Source organism: Malus sylvestris, chromosome 15 (genome assembly GCF_916048215.2).
Source record: "Malus sylvestris chromosome 15, drMalSylv7.2, whole genome shotgun sequence".
NCBI classification, from domain to species: domain Eukaryota; kingdom Viridiplantae; phylum Streptophyta; class Magnoliopsida; order Rosales; family Rosaceae; genus Malus; species Malus sylvestris.
The window spans coordinates 3226318-3245637 of record NC_062274.1 but is presented as its reverse complement, the minus strand read 5'-3'; the positions used below and the strand labels follow the sequence as shown (position 1 = coordinate 3245637).

The following is a 19320-nucleotide window of genomic DNA, read 5'->3' as shown; positions in this document are numbered from 1 at the left end:
AAATTTACGAAATGGCTGCTGCCAACGCCCACCACCTTCACTCAGTATCAAAAATTGGGATTATAGGGGCTGGTATTAGCGGAATCGTCGCCACTAAACAGCTTTTAGGACACAATCCGGTGGTCTTTGAGGCCACTGATTCCATCGGGGGTGTTTGGAAACAATGTTCTTACAATTCTACGAAACTTCAAAGCCCTCGTTGCAATTTCGAGTTTTCTGACTACCCTTGGGCTGAGAGAGACAATTCATCTTTCCCTTCTCATGTAGAGGTTTTGGAGTACTTGCATGGCTATGCCACACACTTTGACCTATTGAAACATGTCAAGTTTGAGTCCAAAGTGGTGGAAATACGTTATGTTGGTGGTATTGATGACCATCAAACCATCACCCAATTTCCCATGAATTCAATCTCCGGGGAGTATGGTAGCCTTTTGAGTGGCCATCCTGTTTGGGAGGTTGCTGTTCAGATGTCCAACATTCCAAACATCATTCAGGTTGTTTTTTCTGTAGATTTGATTTTACTCAAGTTTTAGTCATAATGTTCACACATAATCCTTGATTAATTCTCTGAAAACAAAGCATGACTCTTAAATATGATGATATCCGCTATCAATATGAACTTCTATATATGTATTAAGTAGTTAAGCATTAGTATTATAGGTGATCAGTGTTGTACAATCATATCCAATTCATTGATCACATTATTGTTGATTACATCTCTCACATGTTTAACGTAGTATTCATTGAAAATTTTATGTACACATAATCCACCTTATGCTAGTAAATGTTACACATAAACATGTGTAACTTTTAGTTATTAAGCCTTGGTAATATTCGTTAGTTCTTAGCTAATTGTTCGTACTTTATTTTGGACCTAGCAGTGGTATGCATTCGAGTTCATCGTAGTTTGCATTGGGAAATATGGAGACATACCACGAATGCCGAGTTTCCCGCGCAACAAAGGTCAAGAAGTATTTCAAGGCAAAGTCTTGCACTCCATGGATTACTCCAAGCTTGACCAACGAGCAGCTCGTGAGCTCCTCAAAGGCAAGAAGGTTGCAGTTATTGGCTACAAGAAGTCAGCTATTGACGTGGCAGTTGAGTGCGCAGAGGCAAACCAAGGTATATATAAAATAGAAAAATCTGATCCGAAATCTCTAATCATATTATTAAATTCCAAAAACATTACAAAACCTAATTAACAATGATGCCGGACCCCATATTTCTTCACTTCAGGAGACAGATATGGTCAGCCTAGTGGGAACTGTCAGTGTGAAAAGTAACATAAGCAACATAGATTATGTACTAAACTCAGTTGACCACACGTTATCCGTTTTACCGATCGTAGCTTAAGCACCTATTTAATTACCCTTACCCATAATGAGCATCAATTTATAGTACACCATGACCACTTCAGATAAAATAAAATCATTGTAACAATATTAATATGGATGCGTGAAACAAATTTGTGATATCTATCGACATTTAAAAGAGAAATATTACAAAATAAGAGCTAATTAGTAATTTTTGTTTCATACAATGAAACGAGCTTATTCAATATAATGCTCTAAATCATTGAAACATGACATTTTGGTTTGCTTTCTTTTTTATTGTGGTGAATTCAAGGACCCGATGGGGAGGCATGCACAATGGTGATAAGGACTCCACATTGGACAGTTCCATCTTACTGGATTTGGGGGCTTCCATTTTTCCTTTTTTTTTCGACAAGGTCTTCTCAATTCCTCCACGAAAGGCCAAACCAGAGCTTATTCCGAGCCTTGTTTTGCCTTCTTTCATCGCCTATGGTAAATTCCATGTTTCTTAACACACTAATTTAACACCCTAGTACTACTCTTAATTATATATGTATTGCTAGTTATTCGTTTACTAACTATATTGCTACTTGCTTTTTAACCAGAGGATGATAGTTTCCAAGTTCATAGAGTCGTACTTGGAGTGGAAGCTTCCCCTTGTGAAGTATGGACTAAAGCCTGATCATCCATTTTTGGAGGACTATGCTTCATGCCAGATGGCTATTTTACCCCAAAATTTCTTCGCCGAGGCAGACAAGGGCAAAATATTGTTCAAAAGGTCATCGAAGTGGTGGTTTTGGAGCGGAGGAATTGAATTTGAAGACAATAACAAATTGCAGGCTGATGTTGTGCTTCTTGCAACTGGCTATGAGGGAAAGCAAAAGCTCCAATCCATATTGCCTGAGCCTTTCCGCCGCCTCATGGTTGACTCCTCTGGCACTATGCCCTTGTATAGGTGAACCCTAATTACTTGTCAAATATTTGACATGTTATATATTTTTTCTGCTAACGTGACACACTCCATTTTATTTTAAATTGAGATTGTATTGTTATGTCGTCAAATATGTCAAGCAGTATGAACAAAAACAGCTTTAAGATTAAACCAAAGTTGTAGGTACCCTTATATTTTTAACTGATTACTCACAAGTGGTAGTGTGTACATATAAAATATGTAACTAATTGTATAATGATTGTACATGCTATTTCAGGGGTACGATTCATCCATTGATTCCCAATATGGCATTTGTGGGATTCGTAGAGAGTGTTTCTAACCTGCAGACAGCAGAGTTGAGGTGCAAATGGCTAGGAAGATTGGTTGACAACAAATTCAAGCTTCCCACTGTCCAAAAAATGCTTGAACAGATAGGCAGAGAGATTGAAGTGATGAAGAAGACGACCCGATTTTACAAGAGGCACTGCATTTCAACTTTCAATATCAACCACAGCGACGAAATTTGTGAAGAGATGGGATGGAAATCTTGGCGGAAAAGTAACTGGCTTTCAGAAGCTTTTAGCCCCTATAACAGCCGAGACTACCAAGAATAAGATTAAAACCGAAACATGCAATTTGCACTACAAAGTGGGCGAAGTTTGTTTTAAAGCGTCAATATCAGCTCCCTTTTAAATTTTATTAAGTAATTAACGTAGCTATTCGTACGTTCGGGGACTTCGGCTCTTAAGCCTCCCATATGCTGGTTTAAGCATTTCTTTTTCATATTCACGTTATTCATAGTAAAGATGTGTTTAGCTGTTTGTTCAATAAAATAATAAAATTAAGCTTTTGTTATTATATTGCTATATACAAATCTCATATTGTTCAAAAAAAAAAAAATCTCATAAATCATTGGCTCACATAGTGCCCATGGAAACCAAATCTTCTAAATATCTTATCATACAAGCGAATGCAGAGTGATTGGTTGGAGAAGTTTCGGCTAGAATTCAGGCAGGAGCAACACTCTTGGGGAATTCAAGGTTGGCAGCCCAAAGCTTGGGAAAATACCATTGAAGCCAAAGCTGAATCATCCAAGTTGACCTATTCAGGTTGGTTTCAAATGGTTCACCTTTGGTAATCTCATACAGGAGATGATAGAGATGAGCAAGGAGAAGGGGGCTCGTTGCCACGTCATCAAAGTTGTGCAAAGCTTCCACTAGAGAGATCCATTCAACTTTCACTCCGTTGGACTTGTTTGGGAAGACATGTTTATTGAGCCACTACAGGAGAAAGTACATATGCTCTTGGTCCTTGTTGGCGTTGAAAGAAGAGGGACCAAACTCCTTCTTGGCAAACGGGATAAAACTCGTGAAGGAAGTTCCATAACTCTTGAAGGTCGCAGAGTTATACACCAATTAAAGAAATGGGGTAGAGCTGCCTGAGCTCTCAACGGTCGGGCGAGAGGGAGGAGCCCAATTGTGGGTAACATCCACGATTCTACCCGAGGACCTTAGCCCAAAGACCTGCGCCATATCCAGGATAGTTGGGGATATTAGACCCATCCTAAAGTCAAAGGTATTCGTGCCCGAGTTCCAGAAGATGATGCCTGTAGTGAGAAGTTCAGGCTTAACGATCACGGTGTTCTTAGAGAGCATTATCAGCTCATAGATACCGTTGTTCATCCATTTTTGCTTGAAGGTTGGCTCGAGCTCATCTATCCATTGTGTCCATCCTTCATCCTTCATCAGAGGGAACCCACGACGATGGTTTGACCATTTGGATGAGGAGATACCTGATTCGGCCAAAAATGGGTTCGGGGTGAACCATTTCTCCTTGGGCATGTTGTTTTCAACGGCAACAGAGACCCGAGAGGTCCATGTAGGTCCCAAGGAGTGCACTCCTCTCTCCTTGAAGAAGAGTTTGTTGGAAAATATTAGTATTTAGTTTATTTAAATGTTTAGTTTTCTAGGCTTAACCCGTTAGCATTAGGGTTTTGATTTCTTACATTTTAGGATTAGGGTTTAGGTGGGACTCGCTCGGATTACACGCCTCCTTACGAGTTCTTAACGAAGAACCCCAATTTTGGGCGGACTCGTAAGCACGGAGAGAAAACCGCGAGGATCCCCAACGTCCTGTTCGTCCTCATCTCTGCGAGGATCCCCAACGTCCCTCGTCCTGCTCGTCGCTCGTCGTCGATCTTGCCCTGCTTCCTCGTCGTCGTCCTCCTCACCCTCATCGACGAAAGCTTCTCGTTGGTGCCCAACCCCATGCCTTTGCCTCCCATCAACGATCTCACTTGCATTGTCACTGGATCCACCAGCGGCATCGGCCGCGAAATCGCCAGGTCTCCTCCTTCTCCTTCCTTCAAATCTCCAAACATTGACGATTTCAGTTTTCTTGTTAGCTTGTTTGTTTAGTATAAATAAATCAACTCAATTTGCAAGATTGCATTGGGACTTAGGGGTCCCACCGTTTGGTTACTGAGAATTTTGATAACCTGGTGCCCATTTCTCAGTTTCAATTGTGAATTTTGAATTAGTTTTGCTTAAACATGAAAACTGAACAGGCAGCTGGCGGAATCAGGCGCGCATGTTGTAATGGCGGTGAGGAATACGAAAGCAGCTAATGAGCTGATCCAGAAGTGGCAAAATGAATGGTCTGGAATGGGGCTTCCTCTCAATATTGAGGTAACTTATTAACAGGGCCAACGCTAATATCTACATTTCATTAATTATATACAAACAATACTATTGTTTAACTTTAATAGGTAATGGAACTTGATCTGCTTTCATTGGATTCTGTTGTGAGATTTGCCGAAGCATGGAATGCTCGTTTAGGACCTCTCCATGTTCTTATCAACAATGCTGGGATATTTTCAATTGGAGGTTGATCGCTTTGTTGACATTTTTACCTGATTTCAAATGTTCATCCCTTCAGAATCTGATCGGTCATTTGCTGGACTACTCTGTCTTTGGTGTGTTCAGAGCCGCAAAAGTTTTCTAAAGATGGTTACGAAGAACACTTGCAAGTGAATCATCTGGCTCCAGCGTTGCTATCCGTCTTGCTATTGCCTTCCCTTATTAGAGGATCTCCGAGTCGAATTGTTAATTTGAATTCCGTTGTAAGTTCCATGGTCATCATGCATAAAATTTTACACTCTTCTGCTTTTGCTTTTCTGGGTATATATGATATATATAACATTCGCACACCTACGTACACACACATGGAAAGAAAAACTAGTTGGCATATATGCTAACTAGTTGTAGATACATCCTTAGGTTTTTAGATTGGCACTATAAATGTATTTCACAGTTTGATATTCTTGTTTTATTGTTATGTTAATCTGAGAATGCTCGTTCTTTCTTTATATAGATGCATTATGTTGGCTTTGTTGACACAGAAGACATGAACGTTGTTTCCAGGAAAAGAAAATATACAAGCTTAGTGGGTTACTCAAGCAGCAAGTTGGCACAGGTGGTCTTGAAAGTCTTTATTGTTTGATGGTTTCCATATTTTAGCTGGAACAAGCTTGTAAGAGCTACAAGCTTTTCTTCCTATCCATCTTTGTGGAAATGAATTCAGGTCCTCTTGATCTGTAAAGTTTAACTACTTTGTGCGATATATATATATATATATATATATATATATATATATATATATATATTTGAAATACAGGTGCCTCTGTCTTTATTTAGATCTTTTTAGTTACTTGGACCTGTACATTGATCAAGTGCTTGATGATTGGGTGCTATAATCTGCTTGTGTTTTTTTTTTAATTTTGTTTTAATTTTTTTAATTTTTATGGTTTCAACTTCTGCTTTGATCTCTCTTTTCTATTAGTTTGTAAAAGCTGGTCATCTATTACCCAAGGCTGGACACTTGCACATAATTAAATGTCAATTAACTGCGGTGGTATGTATATAATTTTCGAAGCTAAAACAAGACTACTCTAACCTAGTCGTATATGGATTGCAGATTATGTTTAGTAGTGTCCTACATAAGCGGCTGCCTGCTGAATCTGGCATTAGTGTAGTGTGCGTTTCACCTGGAATTGTCCAGACTAATGTTGTAAGTATCTTGACGCGTTCCCCTCCCTTCCTTGTTATCTCGAAGAAGGATGTGCCTTCAAGGTTTCTATATGAAAGTTCTAATTGACAGTCTTGCATGTTATTATTTTATGTACCTTGAAGATTTTACGTTCAAATATTATTTACATATACAGTATAGTATATTGAATTTTATGTATCATTTTGGATTTCAATTAATTACAGGCAAGGGATCTACCCAGGATTGTTCAGGCTGCGTATCATCTAGTACCTTATTTGCTGCAACATTCACTACTTTGCTGGCGGCCGTCGTAAGCACCCCAGGCGCCGCCGCTGGTTTTCTGTTAAATGGGTTTTTTTCTTTATTTGAGTTATTTTTGTTTTTGTGGGGAAGAAGATTGGTAGATGATGTGGTCCAATCTGGGAACCAATGCATTTTCTTAAACGGCTGAGATTGAAAGACTGATTTGGCCTGGTAGAGCATCCAAGTAAAAATTTGGGTGTGTAATCTGTGTGTGTGCATCTGTGTGTGTGTGTGTGTAATCTGTGTGTGTGTAAGTGTAATATGTGTGTGTGTATGTAATTTGTGTGTGTATACTCTGTGTGTGTGTGTGTGTATGTAATCTCTCTCTCTCTCTGTGTAATCTGTGTGTGTGTGTGTGTGTAATCTTTGTGTGTGTGTGTGTGTATGTATGTAATCTCTCTCTCTCTCTCTCTCTGTAATCTCTGTGTGTGTGTGTGTAAGTGTAATATGTGTGTGTGTGTGTGTGTATGTAATATGTGTGTGTGTGTTTGTGTAGTGTGTGTGTATTGTGTGTGTGGGTGTGTGTGTTTGTGTATTGTGTCCGTGTGTGTGTGTGTGTGTGTGTGTGTGTGTGTGTGTGTGTGTGTGTGTGTGTGTGTGTGTGTGTATTGTGTGTGTGTGTGTGTGTTTGTGTAGTGTGTATGTGTATTGTGTGTGTGTGTGTGTTTGTGTAGTGTGTGTGTGTATTGTGTGTGTGTGTGTGTGTGTGTTTGTGTATTGTGGCCGTGTGTGTGTGTGTGTGTGTATTGTGTGTGTGTGTGTGTGTGTGTGTGTGTGTATTGTGTGTGTGTGTGTGTGTATTGTGTGTGTGTGTATGTGTGTTTGTGCAGTGTGTGTGTGTGTGTATGTATGTATGTATGTATGCAGGGTGTGTGTGAGTGTATGTCCGTGTGTGAGAGTGTGTATGTCCGTGTGAGTATGTGTGTGAGTGTGTATGCAGTGTGTGTGTGTGTATGCAGTGTGTGTGTGTGTGTGTGTGTATGTATGTATGCCGTGTGTGTGTGTATGTATGCAATGTGTGTGTGTGTGTGTGTGTGTGTGTGTGTATGCAGTGTGTGTGTGTATGCAGTGTGTGTGTGTGTGTGTGTGTGTGTGTGTGTGTGTGTGTGTGTGTGTGTGTGTGTGTGTGTGTGTGTGTGTGTATGCAGTGTGTGTGTGTGTGTGTGTGCAGGGCAATCAAACCGGAACTCAAGAAAGTGTTCGTCCAAAGGCTTTTAAGCGACAACCCAAACGGATGAGGATTTTGGCTAATGTTAACATGGATGTATTTTATTAATGTTAACATGGATGTATTTTATTAATCATACAATCTTATGTTATGGCTTATAACTTAGCTTTGCACTAGTATTTTGGCTTATGTTAACTAGCCATTTTGTAAATTAAGGAGATTTATTTTGGCTAATGTTAACTAATGTTAACTAAGATTTTCTAAATTATGGAGATCTTCTTATGTACTTGTATTTGTTGAAGTTGCATGTATTGGGCACTATTATTTTTCTTATGTTGGGTGATAGAGTTTAAACCAAGCTACATTTGCAAATTAAACCCAATTCTATTAGCAGGTAATAGAAACAAAACAATTGTCAATTTTTTTTAAGATTCATAATATACATGGCAAAAATATGCTCCAATTAACCCATATCATGAGATTTGTAGCATTACTCTATTACACAATGGCAAAAATTTGTAGTCCTAGTCTAAGCAAACACAAATCTGGTGAACAATACTGTTTTTCTTATCCTGCTTCTTAGTCCGACATTACACCAAACGCTTCACTAAATTAGTCCAGCTTAGTCCAGTCTAAGCCAGTCCAGCTTAGTCCCGGCAGCTAGTCCAGTCCGAGACAGTCCGGCGCAACAAACGCACCCTTAGGGTTTTGTAGCCATTCTGGCATTCTCAGTTAGTTTAATAATATTCCTATTATTTTGTTAATCTCGTTCGTTGCGCACTCTGATATTCAACTTGGTATCAGAGTGGGTTCAATCCGTTCTCGTTTGTATCAATTTGTTTGTATCAGTTTTGTTTCCGTCATCTTCCGCTGTTTGTGTTTTTGTTTTAGATTTGTTAGTTGGTATTGATTGTTTTCAAGAAAAAAAAAAGGAAAATAGAAAGGATCCTGCTGTTGCTGTTTGTTTGCACAGAAGAAAAAAAAACAAGGAAAACAGAAAGGTTTTGCTGTTTGTTCGCATGAAAGAAAAAAGAAAGAAAGGAAGGAAATGATAGAAAAAAAAAGCAAAAAGAGAATGAAAAAGAAAAACAATTGTTTGTTGTTAGTTTAAGGTCCACGGGCAACAAGAAAAAAAATGGTTAAGTTTGTTTTTAGGTCCACACGAGTTGTTGGCCTGTTTGGGATTTTTTTGTGACCGTCATTCGAGTACTTTGAATTGTGACCACTTGAGTGATAGTATTTGTGTTTGTTTGTTTGTTGCTACAATTGAGATATGAAAATCTCGTCCGTTTAGTGACGGGTTCTTTCCATACTCTCAACACTAGCTAGTTTAAACCAGAACCAGATTGCCAGCCAGAATCAAGTCAAGTCAAGAATCAAGAATCAAGAACCAGTTTGCCAGTCAAGTCAAGTCCAGTCAAGTCAAGTCAAGTTTGCATGCCTACCAGTTTGCCTAACAGAGCCAGTCCGCATCTGCTTGTTTGCAAACCCATGTCGTATACCACCATGAGTTTGACAAGGGGTGTTAGAAAATATTAGTATTTAGTTTATTTGAATGTTTGGTTTTCTGGGCTTAGCCCGTTAGTATTAGGATTTTGATTTCTTACATTTTAGGATTAGGGTTAGTTTATTATAAATAGCATGCTTGTTATTCATTTGAGAAAAAGTTATTCACAATGTAGTCTCTTAGGGTTTTGTAGCCGTTCCGGCATTCTCAGTTAGTTTAATAATATTCCTATTATTTTGTTAATTTCGTTCGTTACGCACTCTGATATTCAACTGAGTTCAGTATGAAAGCCTGCCCGAGGGCGATGCAGACCGTTAAGCAGGGAATGACTGAATGAATTTGAAAAAGATGGATTCCTTATAGACAGAGAGAGCGAAAGCAGGGAGATTTTGAATTACGGGCTGTTTGTGTGAGATTTTGAGATTTTAATTACTTTATTTGCCTTTTTTAACAAAAAGAGTGAAGAGAAACGGGAGTCGCAATGCAAGTGAATTCAAAGTGCCAGACAGACTTTGGTCAAACGCTTTATGTTTCCTCGATTGGGCCTGTGATTTTGTTTTATGGGTTTTGGGTTTTTCCGTGTAGATGTCACAGAATTAGTATAATATGAGAAATTTAGTGTTTGACTGATAATTTTGTGCCGTGGGGCCACAAACATGTACAAGACACATTATTTTGAACATAAATTCTTCGAGTTCTGCATTGTCATGAGGAAAAATAAATCCCCATAACAATGCTTGATTCGTTTAAAATATCTTTATTTTGTCATTTATGTGTAATAAATTTCTTTCGAAGTTTCCATTTGTGATATGAAATATCAAAGAAAAGATAAATTCTCTTGTAACAAGATGCACCAATTATTTTTCTTAACTTAAATGCAAATGTTGTTCATTATTCATGGGGACATCCGATGGATCCATACTCATTTTAATTTGCACAAGGCTTTAATAATGTCGTAGTCTCAATCAATTAACCAAAGCAAGTAGTCCAACGGTACAATGACCCTTTTAATTGTGACGAGACCAGTGACACGTGTTGATAACAAGATCAAGTCAATTAAGACGATATATGATTATCAAGTATTGTGTCTCTATACAAAATTAGTCTCTAATTATTACCGTGTTAGTGTTAACTTTCTTGATGTGCAAATATAAGTTAAGTCACTCAATTAAGACAATATGTCCGTCTATTTGCACCTAAGTTCGAATCTCTTAGTTGAATAACTTGCTTTTGACACTAGACATTTGGACAATATATCCGTTTCTTTGCACTTGGGTTTGAATCTCTTACCGAAATTTCGATATTAGGAACTTGGTGGGGGATACCACAAAATTGGTGGGGGATACCACAAAATTGTATATAAAAACTTAAGCACAATGCATCGCAATTGCCAAATGGTGCCACAATTGAAAAAAAACAATGTGGACATTTTATTGAAAACTCAATAGCTGTCGTTTCTGATGTCAATCATTTTCCATGAATTAAATGACACCTTTGGCTCTGGGTCACCAAAAAGTTGACACTTAATTTTTTATTAACTAAACTCTAATATGAAATTAAGTCTAGAGATGTAACATGCAACCAAATAAATAATCTCACGGTTGGCTTGACTCCTTGATGGCAACCTCTAGGTTAAACAATTAGCTCATTATAATTTTGACTATGTTGTAAACATTCATAGTTTAAGTATGATTGTGTAAATCTTAGATAAGATTTGATTCTAGTTATCCTTTCCTATTACAACTTGTATTACTTGGAGGAGAAGGAATATCTTCTCTCCCTTTACTACTATAAATAAAGGCACAATGTAGGAGGGATAACAACACACACATTCCCCTACAATTCTACAAACACACATCTCTCTCCTCTCTCTCTGCCGCCGGCCCTAGTCCCTCTGTCAGAAAAAATAGACCACAACACGTTATCAGCACGCTCTTCACGCTGTGCTTAGAAGAATTTAAAGAGAATTTATTCGTCTACAATCAGGGGAGTATTACGTTTCAATTATTTTTAATTGATTAAATCTTGATTTTATTGAATTCATATATTGTTATTGATTCAATTTATTTTTCTTCTTATGTTGAACGTGATACAAGCTTGAAGATGAAAGCCGAAATTGAAGAAATAATTTTTCTGCATCAAACCAGTTCATCTATATCATCACGCAATCAGGTTCTTTCTAAACAACGGCTTTTAACTAGATATTTTGCAAGCCCTGATAGCATGAACATTCACCATGATGCATGACCCAACTTTACGTTTAACGTATTTTAGATTCTACATAAATTGTGTATGCTTCATAATCAAAATTGCTACAATTATGTGAATTTGATATTTGTCATGAATTGAATCCTACATATGTACATGCATTGAAACTATTATTTGCATATGCATCAACGTAAATATGTGATTCATTAACATTATACATGCATATAATATAATTGAATTGAAAAAAAAAAAAAAAAAAAATTCTGGGCTCGCCTGGAACGGCCTGAGAAAAAAAAATATATATATATATTTTAGGGCTGCACACAGCAGCCCATTCCCCTCTTCTCACCCCGTGGGCCTGTAATCCCACCCGAGGGTTCTTGGCCTATATTTTTAGGCCCCGAGATTTTATCATTTAATTTTTTTTTAAAATAATATGGGTTTTTATATTTTCACCCACACTTTAATTTGGCCCCGAAGACCAAAAATAAATTAATTCACTTATCATTATACAATATCTCTGCATATATTCTTTGCATATTTGTTTGCATATATATTTGTGTTTGCCTGCAGGAATATATGAACCTGAAGTTCATAATTACTTTGAAACCCGAAGTTTCTTCTAAACATGCCTTGTTAGAAAACCCGAAGTTTTCACTTAAATATATCACCCATGAAAACCCGAAGTTTTTCATGCAAAATTAAACCAATACATGTCTATTAGAACCTGTATGTTCTACTCCTATGTGAATGGATTGATTTTTCTCCATTACACTAACCACATCTTGTCCATCTATTTTGATAGGACCATGTCGAATTTGAACAAACTCGACTTCACCGCTTTGGAGGTTTCTGGAAGGAACTACCTCAAGTGGGTTCAAGATGTGAAGCTCCACCTCACTGCAAAGAACTTGGGTCCTGCTATTGAAGAAGCAACAGATAAACCTGTTGGCGAGGCTGAAAAAGCCACTGCTATGATCTTCATCCGAAGATATATCCATGACGCTCTACAAACTGAGTACCTTGCTGAGGAGGATCCACGTGCATTATGGGTCGCTTTGGTTGATCGTTTCGATCACCAAAAGGACATATTCTTGCCTGAAGCAAGACACGACTGGCAGCACTTGCGCTTCCAAGACTTTAAGTCTGTGAATGAATATAATTCTGAAGTTTGTCGAATCCGATCACTTCTCAAGTTTTGCAATGAAACTTTGACTGAAGAGGATCTCCTGGAGAAGACCTACTCGACCTTCTCTGCTTCTAATATTGTCCTGCAGCAACAATATAGAGCTCAGAAGTTCACTAAGTTCTCGGATTTGATCTCTGTTTTACTTCTTGCTGAAAAGCAGAACCAGCTGTTGATGAAGAATCATCAAGCTCGACCTACTGGGGCTACTGCTGTGCCTGAAGCACATTATAGCACTCATCAGCACCCAAAACGCCAAAAGAGGCGTGGTAAGGGCGGCCAGAAGCCATCCCACCAAGGTCAACAGAGCCAAGGCCCATCCAAGGGAGGAAACAAAGCCCAGAAGCGCCCAAACCTCGCTCCCCAGGCCCCGAACTTCAAGAATAAGGGCAAAGCACCTGCCACAATGAATGACGATATGTGCTATCGTTGTGGTTCCAATGACCATTGGTCCCGTATTTGCCGTGCTCCCAAGAAGGTTGTGGATGCATATCATTCTCGTCGTACGAAGTTTGAATCAAACTTCCTGCAAGTGGACGAACCGGAGACTACAAAGATGGAAGTTTCTGATTTTCAGGAGGATACCACTCCTATGGAAGATTAGAATCTTAGACATAGACTTATTTTTCAGTTAAAATAAGACAATTGGGGCCGAATTCCACCTTGTGGCCGAACCCCACCTTGTTTTTTGGTTGATTTTGAACAATTTTCCTTTATGTTTTGGATTATTAGTTGGCGATTTATTTTGGATATTCAGTTTTTTCCTTGAATAAATGAAATTATTTTGAATTGATACTTGTTTTTATAAACTTTTATGCATGTGACCGATTCAAATTAATTTTTCATTCTAGGTATGACTGGTGGGAAAGTTAGTTGTCTGGCAGATAGTGCAACCACGCATACTGTTTTGCGTGAACGCATCTATTTCACTAACTTCGTACCTAAGAATGCACCTTTGACAACCCTCTCAGGCCCATCCAACCTAATCGAAGGATACGGTAAGGCACGTATAATGTTGTCCAATGGTACAATTTTGACCATTGCTGAGGCACTCTATTCTCCACGTTCCGGAAGAACGTTACTAAGTTTCAAGGACATTAGAGATAACAATTACCACGCTGAAACCCACGTAGAAAACGGAGTTGAATTTCTGTGCGTAACTTCCTACGAATATGGCCAGAAGCGTATTCTAGAGAAGATGGAGCGTAACCCGAGTGGTCTGTATACTACGACCATACGCCCCATAGAATGCCACTATGTGGCCGGCCCTACCACAGGGACCGCGCACGAAATTACACTTTGGCATGATCGTTTGGGACATCCTGGACGAATAGCGATGCGCCGTATCCTCAAAACTTCACACGGGCATCCACTAACCCGAAGCTTAGGTTCGATCCATGAAATTGCATGTCAAACATGTTCTATGGGAAAGCTTATTACTAAGCCTTCTTATGACAAGATTCGTTCGAATCCTCCCATTTTTCTACAACGGATTCAGGGGGACATTTGTGGACCGATTCAACCTCCCTGCGGACCATTTAGATATTTTATGGTTTTGGTTGACGCTTCTACACGTTGGTCACACGTGTGCTTGTTGTCCACAAGGAACGCTGCATTCTCCAAACTGTTGGCTCAGGTTATCAAGCTCAGGGCTCACCACCCTGATTATCCGATCAAATCTATTCGATTGGATAATGCTGGAGAATTCACATCTAAAACTTTTGATGACTATTGCATGTCGGTTGGGGTTGAAGTTGAACATCCTGTACCCCATGTTCACACCCAGAACGCCCTGGCAGAGGCTTTCATTAAGCGTTTACAAATGATTGCTCGATCGTTGGTCATACGTACCAAGCTCCCGATCGCTGCTTAGGGCCATGCAATATTGCACGCAGCAAAGTTGGTCCGCCTGAGGCCTGTTGCGACACCACCATTTAGTGCCCTTCAGTTGGTCACCGGATGCGAACCCGACATATCGCATCTGCGCGTTTTTTGGTTGTGCGGTCTATGTGCCGATCTCGCCGCCCTTACGTACAAAAATGGGGCCTCAGCGAAGGATGAGAATCTATGTCGGATATGATTCTCCTTCGATTATTCGTTACTTAGAACCTTTGACAGGCGATCTGTTTACCGCTCGTTTCGCGGATTGTCACTTCTATGAGACAGTCTTCCCGTCGTTAGGGGGAGATAAGAACGTCAACGTTCCTAATGAACGACGCGAATTATCGTGGACGACTCCCACTTTGTCTCATTTAGATCCCCGCACCGCTCAGTCTGAAGCTGAAGTGCAGCGCATATTAGATCTCCAGAGCATAGCTCAGAGCATGCCAGATGCTTTCACCGATCTAGCGCGCGTGACAAGATCACATATTCCAGCTGCGAATACGCCTGCAAAGATGGATGTACCAAATGTACGACGGACTACCCTCCTGGAAGCCCGGGACGCCAATTCTGGTGATCCACGTACATTAGCGGCTAGCCAATCATCTGCCCCTACACAAAAGCGTGGCAGACCCCTTGGTTCAAAGGATTCACACCCCCGGAAGAGGAAAACCACGGCACAAGGTCCTGAAGAGCCTACCGTGAATCCGACTATCGCTTACTCATTTTACCCAACTCATGAGGAAATTCTAGATTATGGAAGCGTCCTTGAAGAGACGAATCCTCCTCCCGAGAATCGTGAGATTTCGGTCTATTATGCTAGCTTAGATGATGTGTGGCGTAGAAATGAGATGATTGTCGACGATGCATTAGCATTTGCAGTAGCTACTGAGATCATGTTGAGCGATGACATTGAACCGCGTTCCGTTGATGAATGTCGACGTAGAGCTGATTGGTCAAACTGGAAACAAGCAATCCAAGTCGAACTTGATTCACTTGCGAAACGTAAGGTGTTTGGACCTGTAGTTCCTACTCATCCACATGTGAAGCCCGTTGGCTACAAGTGGGTTTTCGTTCGGAAGCGTAATGAGAAGAACGAAATTGTGCGTTACAAAGCTCGTCTTGTAGCACAAGGTTTCTCACAACGCCCCGGGATTGACTATGACAAAACTTACTCACCCGTTATGGATGTGATTACTTTTCGATACCTTATCAGTTTGGTAGTTTCCGAAAAACTGGATATGCAGCTGATGGACGTAGTAACCGCGTATCTCTATGGGGATCTTGATACGGAAATTTATATGAAAGTTCCCGAAGGACTTACATTGACTGGTTCAAATATTTCCAAACCCCGGAACACGCTCTCAATTCGGCTGAGACGTTCACTATACGGTTTGAAACAATCCGGAAGAATGTGGTATAACCGTTTAAGTGAGTATTTGACTAGTCAGGGATATGTGAATAACGAACTATGCCCTTGTGTGTTCATTAAGAAGTCACATTCCGGATTTGCGATTGTTGCAGTATATGTCGATGACATGAATCTCATCGGAACTCCTGAAGAGCTCGCGAGAACTGCTTCGCACCTGAAGTCGGAATTTGAGATGAAAGATCTAGGTAAGACTCGATACCGTCTCGGCCTCGAGATAGAGCATTGTTCGGATGGAATCCTAGTACATCAATCGAACTACACCTAGAAGGTGTTGCGCCGTTTTAATGAGGATAAAGCGAAGCCTTCGAGTACTCCTATGGTCGTTCGTACGCTAGATGCAAAGCGAGATCCCTTCCGTCCGAAGGAGGATGATGAAGAGATTTTGGAGCCTGAAGTTCCTTATCTAAGTGCGATAGGCGCTTTATTGTACTTAGCTCAATGCACTAGACCCGACATCTCCTTCGCTGTTAATCTTTTGGTAAGATACAGCAATGCACCAACACGCAGACATTGGACTGGCGTGAAAGACATCTTCCGTTACCTTAAGGGTACTACGGATTTGGGCTTATTCTATCCCTACGAATCCTCGAGTGATGCCGCACCCTATGCTCATCGGGTTGATTCTCGCCTTGTTGGTTATGCCGACGCTGGATACTTATCTGATCCGCACAAGGCGCGTTCTCAAACGGGTTATGTCTTTACCGTTGGAGGCACCGCAATATCTTGGAGGTCAACTAAACAGACCTTAGTTGCCACTTCGTCTAACCATGCTGAAATTCTCGCCTTACATGAAGCAACTCGGGAATGCTTTTGGTTGAGAGCAGTAGTGGGCCATATTCGAAGCTCCTGTGATCTTCATCCCGCCGTTAATGCCCCGACGACGATTTTTGAAGACAACGCAGCTTGCATCGAACAGCTCAAGAAGGGTTACATCAAAGGAGACAACACCAAGCATATTGCGCCGAAGTTCTTCTTTACACATCAACAACAAGAGCATCAGAAGATTGAAGTCACGCAAATCCGATCACAAGACAATCTGGCCGACCTCTTCACCAAATCACTACCGAAGGCGACGTTTCAGAAGCTTGTTCATGGAATTGGTATGCGTAAACTTTATGAGTTGTAACTTTGCTATTTCTCTTTGGAATTATGTCAAACTCAGGGGGAGTATCTTCTAGATACTTGCTTGATCTTAATGTACTCTTTTCCCTACGATTAGGAGCATTTTTCCCACTGGGTTTTTGCTACCTAACTAGGTTTTAACGAGGCACCCACCTTGGGCTGGTCATATCCCTGATGACGTCCTGTAGACGTTTCTTTTGACTTTGCATTTCTCACGCATTTTTCCTTAGACTATGGATTTTGTCCCTACTTGGGTTTTTGCCATAGCCTTAGGGTTTTTTAGTGAGACTTACTACTTATGCAAGTTCCTACCTTATTGAGAATAAGCGTTGTTCCTTGGAATCAATGCCAACGAGTCGACTTCCTCAACTTCTGCATGATGCTGAATCTACCTTGAGTATTTACCCACTCAAGGGGGAGTGTTGTAAACATTCCTAGTTTAAGTATGATTGTGTAAATCCTAGATAAGATTTGATTCTAGTTATCTTTTCCTATTACAACTTGTATTACTTGGAGGAGAAGGAATATCTTCTCTGCCTTTACTACTATAAATAAAGGCACAATGTAGGAGGGATAACAACACACACATTCCCCTACAATTCTACAAACACACATCTCTCTCCTCTCTCTCTGCCGCCGGCCCTAGTCCCTCTGTCAGAAAAAATAGACCACAACAGACTATAGATTATTTATAATTATGGATGACTGTGTTCTTATAAAACAAAACTAAAATGAGTAATAAGATCAATCGTTCACACTTGCAAGCTGATCCTAACTTATGAGTTCTGTTGATGCACAAAACCGGAGGTCTTGGAACAACGTAAATCCGACCATGAATCTGCAAGAAAGTAAATAACACAAGATGTATCATGGTTCACCCCAATGTTTGGGTTACGTCTACACTGATATTGTATTTCTGAGAGAGAGAGAGAGAGCTCTGAATATGAGAGTGAGGGCTTTGAGAGAGCTTAGAGCTTAGGGGAGTGAGGAGGCTTCTGAGCCTTTCAGTTTGTGAGGGTGAGGGCATCCCCTTTATAGAATAAGGGTTCGCTCTTCAATACAAAAAATGATAGGCTAGAGTTGGTGCTCGCGGCGAGGCGGTTGCTCAGCTGGCGGGGATGCTCTCTAATGATGGTGAGGGAGTCCCTTTTATAGAATAAGGGCTTGCTCCTCAATACATAAGTGATGGGTTATGAATGATGCTCGCGGCGAGACGGTTGCTCAGCTGGCGGCGATGCTATCTAATGAAGGTGAGGGAGTCCCTTTTATAAAATAAGGGCTCGCTCCTCAGTACATAAATAATGAGCTAAGTCCCCCAAGTATTTTTTTATGAGGCCCAATATATGGTACATAGTGTAGTCCCCAAAGTCTTCGGTCAATAGAGTCTGTTGGCTGGAGACTTCAAATTGAATCCATGTATGGGCCGAAGTGGCGGTTGTTCGGATGCGGTATTTGCATACCCTACACTGAAGCTTTGTAGGTGAAGCTTTGCAAGTGAAGCTTTGAAGTTGGAGCTCTGTAAATGAAGGTTTTGAAGCTAGAGCTTTTGTAAATGAAGCTTTTGAAGCTGGAGCTTTGTAAATGAAGCTTTTGAAGCTAGAGCTTTTGTAAATGAAGCTTTCGAAGCTAGAGCTCTGTAAATGAAGCTTTTAATGCTAGAGCTAGAGCTTTTGTAAATGAAGCTTTTGAAGCTGGAGCTCTGTAAATGAAGCTTTTGAAGCTATAACTTTTGTAAATGAAGCTTTCAAAGCTAGAGCTCTGTAAATGAAGCTTTTGAAGCTAGAGCTTTTGTAAATGAAGCTTTTGAAGCTAGAGCTCTGTAAATGAAGCTTTTGAAGCTGATTGACGTGAGTGATGCTCATGAATGTTTATGTTGATTGACATGAGTGATGCTCATGGATGTTGACATGAGTGATGCTCATGAATGTTGACATGAGTGATGATCATGAATGTTTATGTATGATTGATATGAATAATGCTCATGAATGTTTATGTATGATTGACATGAGTAATGCTCATGTATAATTTGAAGTACTGGGCGTACTTTTGATCACCTGGTTGGCGATAATAGAGGGCTTGGCTCTTTTGGGCATATGGGCCTTCGCCCTCCACATAACATTCCCGTCCATTATTTTGGGCTTGCCGTTTTTTTTTAAATTTTTTATTACTACCCTCTAATGGGGTTTATGCAGATGTCTGCAAAAGATAAGAAAAGTAAATTA

The 19320-nt window shown here is 40.1% G+C and overlaps 3 protein-coding genes across 3 annotated transcripts in view; 2 read left to right on the top strand and 1 right to left on the bottom strand.

Moving 5' to 3' along the window:
- The window catches only part of LOC126602484 (3beta-hydroxysteroid-dehydrogenase/decarboxylase-like), a 30883-nt gene that overhangs the window by 4689 nt on the left and 6874 nt on the right, over positions 1-19320 (bottom strand). The gene's annotated exons all lie outside the window — the stretch shown is intronic.
- Positions 12-3118, top strand: LOC126605571 (probable flavin-containing monooxygenase 1). The gene is made up of 5 exons (XM_050272977.1): positions 12-494; positions 882-1122; positions 1627-1805; positions 1919-2268; positions 2522-3118. The coding sequence occupies exons 1-5, from the start codon at positions 12-14 to the stop codon at positions 2856-2858; spliced, it is 1590 nt and encodes a 529-aa protein (XP_050128934.1). The 3' UTR covers positions 2859-3118.
- Positions 3215-6858, top strand: LOC126605569 (dehydrogenase/reductase SDR family member FEY-like). Its single transcript, XM_050272976.1, has 9 exons — positions 3215-3353; positions 3943-4010; positions 4263-4588; positions 4811-4931; positions 5012-5129; positions 5229-5365; positions 5617-5718; positions 6220-6312; positions 6516-6858. The coding sequence occupies exons 1-9, from the start codon at positions 3215-3217 to the stop codon at positions 6603-6605; spliced, it is 1194 nt and encodes a 397-aa protein (XP_050128933.1). The 3' UTR covers positions 6606-6858.